The 5211-nt window shown below is 36.7% G+C and overlaps 1 protein-coding gene across 1 annotated transcript; it reads right to left on the reverse strand.

Annotated features, from left to right (window-relative positions):
• LOC115450143 (glucose dehydrogenase [FAD, quinone]) lies at positions 1-2883 on the reverse strand. Its single transcript, XM_030178126.2, has 3 exons — positions 2615-2883; positions 1932-2065; positions 1-1713 (listed from the first exon to the last, which is right to left on the reverse strand). The coding sequence occupies exons 1-3, from the start codon at positions 2751-2753 to the stop codon at positions 178-180; spliced, it is 1809 nt and encodes a 602-aa protein (XP_030033986.1). The 5' UTR covers positions 2754-2883; the 3' UTR covers positions 1-177.
• Between the last annotated feature and the right edge of the window lie 2328 nt (positions 2884-5211).

Raw genomic sequence — 5211 nt, forward strand, 5'->3', positions numbered from 1 at the left:
GTATGTGTGTATTTTTAGCATAGCTAATCATAAATAATTTATTCGTTGTACTAAAGATGCTTCTTTATTTCTCGATAAGAGATATAGAGCGGTATAAATATATTGAAATACAATCCAATACGCCAAGTAGGTCTTCTAAATGTCGTCTATTTCCGCGAAACCATAAATTCACTACAATCAAAACAAATTGTAATCTTGTTTAATCATATCAGCAGCTTTTTCGGCGATCATCATCGTCGGCGCATTCGTATTGCCGCTAGTTATATTTGGCATTATACTGGCATCGACTACTCTGAGGCCTATGGTACCGTATACCTGTAGTCTCTCATTTACCACCCCATAACCTGGTCGACCCATCCTGCATGTGCCAGACGTATGGAACTGGGTACTAATCGTGTTCAATATAAAACATTTCCAATAATCATGACATTTAAACTTCAAATGGTTGCACTGACGTACGTCCATGTTAATTACTTCTGAATTCATGTTCCTAAATACTGTGCTGTTGAGTATGGTCAAGTAGTCTTCCAAGGCCCACGTGAACTTTTCTAAATCACGTTCATCAGTAAAATAACCTGTGTATATCAAGGGCTGGTCATCAGGATCATTGCTTTTAAGTTTAATTTCACCTCTGGAATGTGGGTGTAACAAACTAAGAAAAGAAAATAGAGTTTCCTTTAATAAACCGGCTTTTGTGAGCGCTTGACATATGTTGTCTTCTAGTTTTAAGACATGAGAGCAGATGATAGTAGATGCTGCAGAAGAAGCTGGTGATACAAAGGCGAATACTTGATAGTCAGGATATAATTGTTGGTTATCGAGAGCCACGTGTCCTAATAGTGTAGGACTAGGAAACCTGTCAGGTCGGGCTATGATACCAAGATTTTGTACGGCTGATAGAGGATTTGTTCTACCCGTGAGTGATACGAAAAATAATGGATGATCTTGCGAATGTTTACCAACATGTGGTGAGTCCAATTTAACTTTTATGTTCATCTTGTTTAGATGTTTTCTTGGGCCTATACCAGATAGCATTAGTAATTGAGGGCTAATGAAGGAACCCGCTGATAAAATTACTTCTTTACACGCAATGATTTTCGTAATTGTGCCATCAGCTAACTTGACCTCTACGCCGGTAGCTCTGTTTATTTTATTTAAAATAACTCTCCTAGCTCTTGTATTTCTTAAGATGAATAAATTAGGCCTATTCTTAATGGGCCTTATGAATGCGACTGCTGTACTTTGTCGAAGACCGTTGTCAATCGTCATCGGAGGCTGGGAGTAGCCGTTCTGTCGAAATCCGTTGGTATCCAATATAATGTTGCGACCATTCTCTCTGAAAGCTTCGAAGTAATCTTTGGTTTCTTCAGGCCAGTCCGGTCGGGTGACACCAAGGTATCCATTTGTGTTGTGCAAACTACGAGATTTGCTATTTAGGATCACGGGATCTTTGTAATTTTCGCTTTTTTTGTAGTAGTATGTGACCGTATCCCAGTCCCACCCCTCGTTACCTTCAGCTACCCAGGTGTTGAAGTCGGCCTTGTTCCCTCTTACATAAAACATATAGTTAGCGGCACTGGACCCTCCAAGCATTTTGCCACTGGTCATATGAATGTTCTTAGTTTTGTGAGCTTGAGCAGAGTACCCATCGTTGACGGAAAAGCGATTCCAGTCAACCTTTGAAGAGTCAATTAGAGGGTAAAACGCCGGTTTCTGTAAAGTATTTAGAAATATAATTTAGTTCTGGTATTTAGAGCTGGAGGTGCAGATGTTGGTGAAAGGGAAGATGAAACGAGTAGAACCTAAAATTATAAGTAAATAGGCCCATTCATGAGACATGATTTTTCTATATTTATCATATTTTTTTTTGTTTCAGATAAAGCCTTTAAGATATTTTTTCCATGGCGTGTAAGTAAAACAAGCCTACTAACGTCTGATATGATCGGTGGGTTATCTCCAGCTTCTATGAGTAACACGTTCCAGTCAGTAACTTCAGTGAGCCTGTTAGCAAGCACACACCCCGCCGTGCCGCCGCCCACGATGATGAAGTCAAATTTTTGACCATCTATAATATTAAAATGACAGAGCATGAGCAAACAGCACTAGTTGCGCGTAGCATCGCCCGCGTGAACAGCATTTCCTGTTAATAATACCAGTCCTTAAATTGGTGCAGTGATCTGTAGCACATCATGTAAGATACCAGTACCATCTATTTTAAACGTAAGGTGGTTGTAGAATATATTTCTATACATCCGGATAGCCGCCATCTTACATGAAGTGTTAAAAGCGGACATAGTGGCCCAAGTGAGTGTTTTGCGTTCCGGGATCAGCCGGTCTATGTCCGGTTCCAACAGGCCGGCATAATTGTCTCAACTTCTTTACTCTCTCAACATTTTTACGTGCTGGTATATAAAAAAAAATATGTATAAGAATGACAAATCTTATCGATAAGTATCGCTACAATATGTCATTCTCATATATAATGTGAGCATTAACGACTGTAACAAGGTATCTTGGGTAATGCTACTGTTTATGGGCTGTTGTGTCAGTTGCGATCAAGCAAGCACATTAATCATCGCTATTCATCATTCTATGCTAAAAAAAATATATTTACCAAATATTTTTACATCAGGTGGGTACACTGAATCTTGATAGAACAGGGCAGTCATCAACCCCAGGAACGTTTGCGTTAGTTGTACAAAAGGCACCGCGGCTTCGGTGCCTGCCAGCGACAGGATCTCATTCAGCGACATTCTACTCTCAACTATTCAAAGCCTGTTTGATAAGTTTTGAGTCAATTTTATTTGACAGTTATCGTATTAAATAGCTTATGTAGATAGTACTAATATTATTACCATGTGTTTAGAAGCATAGAGTATAGTGTACACGGGCAAATTCAACTTTTCACTCAAGGGGGGCAAATCTGGAAATTTTAATTCAGGAGGAGGAAGACAAAGTACTTACATACAAAAGTATGTAAAGGTTATTTCATCCATGAAGACGCGCTCTACTACCTGTTGAGCGGGGATGTGGCGCGGTGTCGCGGGGTAAGAGGATTTATCGCAGCACTTTCCCCAATGCTATCCATCGTAGTGTGCGTGTGCACTTACACTACTCACGCACTCTGTTAGCGATTAAGTAAGTAGTCGGGCGCGTCACCGTGGATTAAATTAAATACAGGATCATTTTGACATCGCGTTACTAAATGAGGCCACATACTTATCTAATTGTAAATAATAGTTTACAGTAAGATACTTGAGTCATAGATGTAAAATATAAAAGTATAAGTTTTAAACAAAATAAAATATGATTAAAATTAATTTTAATTTTATGCGCCCTAAAACCACTACTAGTACCCGAAGAGAATTCGTTGCATTATCAACATCATACATTCAGTGAGAAATATACACACACGACATATTCCCCTCTCCTGAATACGCTCTTGAGAGCGAGGCTTTTGTGTTTGGTCGGCTTATACATTTATCTGACTAGTAGCACCCAAATGTCAAACAGGCCCATAATGTAGTGAAATAAAATATTTTTTTATTTTCCTGGCGGTAAACACACACTTCCTCTGATAACAAGCTTATTAAATTCATCTTGTTCCAAATTCAAATAGCCATTTAATGTAGCGTTTAGTGTTATGTGTAAATCTTGTTCAGCAGTTCTTTTTTAATTTCGCGGAGAAAGTGCTTTATAACTACCGCTCAGCCTTTGTGGGGGGTGATTGCGCGGTTACCATGGCGAAAGGATGGGGTCACCATGCCTTAAGACATGACGTTGAGCCGCACGGATTTGTTGTTGACTTTCGGGCGACCGCCGGGCTGTCTCTAACCCTATATACAACGCACGGTATAATAATAATAATATAATAATATCAGCCCTGTATTATATACTGTTCCACTGCTGGGCACGGGCCTCCTCTACTACTGCGGGGGATTAGGCTGACCATGAAGGCTGCGAAGTCTTCGAATCGTCGCGTCGGGAGAAAAATAAAATAAAATAGCTGCGATAAAATCTGAAAAATAGTTTAATTTAAAAAAAACTTTTTAAAAACAAGCTTTTATTACTGGTTAAAAAAAAAAATAATTAAAAATAATTTAAACCCAATGTATTAAATATTTGCGTTTTTATATAAGACACGTTTTTTATGAATAAAATAGTGTTACATTGATGGAAGTAACAAATGTAAAACGCTTTTATTTATAAAAAAAAACTAGTTGACCCGACAAACGTTGTCCCGTCTTAACTATGGATTTGCAGCGCGCATTTTTTCTATCAATCCCTGAAATTAACTTTTCTTAAATTTTCTAACGTTCCGCTCAACTTCCTTATTTTTTTCTTTAATAAGAACCTTCTCCTGACAATAACAAACACAACAACAAAAAAATAGTGAAATCGGTCCAGCCGTTTATATGTGATGGCGTGACCAAGGGAAATAGGGATTCATTTTATTTTAATACATCGGATTTAAATTATTTTTAACTTTTTATTTTGTTTATGTTTGTGATCTCAGAAATGTTGACTGGGTGAACCTATTTCGATTAATCTTCTATTATTTGAAAGCTGATGCTTGCCTCGTGATCCCATATAGTTGTTGGACCATTAACTTCTGAGATACACTAGAAAACTCTTAAAATAATGTCATCAACTATGATGTCCTCAAATATAGATTTTAACCATCACAAAAACTTTTTAACAGATTTATACCGCCTACAAAAACCACTAAAAACCAAAAAAAAATATTTAACGGTACCTGTGTATATGCTGGTTACCAATTTTGGACTCAGTGCCTAAAAAAATATACATTGTTTCGTATATTTGTACATGTATTTATCTATCTTAACTGGCAATTTTGATGACTAATCCTTTAAAATAACTTTTTCAAATAAAAAAAAATACATTTGGGTAATAAATGACTGAATTCTGAAGCCATAAATAAATTTAAAAAAAAACAAGTCTAACTGAGAACCTCCTTGTGTTTTAGAAGTCACTTAATAATACAGTAAGGTGGCCGCTTTGTTTTTCTAAGGAGAGAAGCTTAAAAAAAATATATAAATATATTTTTTACATAAACAACAATATTAATACATACAACTTTGGCTTATAAAATATTGATATTAATCATAGGTATACAATTCACTCATAATTATAAACAGTGTTTAAATTAATCTTAAAAAATACATTTTGGGAAGGTCTTAAATATATAAT

Source organism: Manduca sexta, chromosome 24, assembly GCF_014839805.1.
Source record: "Manduca sexta isolate Smith_Timp_Sample1 chromosome 24, JHU_Msex_v1.0, whole genome shotgun sequence".
Classification (NCBI taxonomy): Eukaryota; Metazoa; Arthropoda; class Insecta; order Lepidoptera; family Sphingidae; genus Manduca; species Manduca sexta.

Bases quoted from the DNA above. Each gene is read 5' to 3' on its own strand.
- LOC115450143 (XM_030178126.2), bottom strand. From the start codon at position 2,753: ATGTCGCTGAATGAGATCCTGTCGCTGGCAGGCACCGAAGCCGCGGTG. The intron at 2,066-2,614 runs GTAAATATATTT...TTAATATTATAG, and splicing joins ACCTGATGTAAAAATATTTG to ATGGTCAAAAATTTGACTTC. The intron at 1,714-1,931 runs GTTAGTAGGCTT...AATACTTTACAG, and splicing joins ACCCACCGATCATATCAGAC to AAACCGGCGTTTTACCCTCT.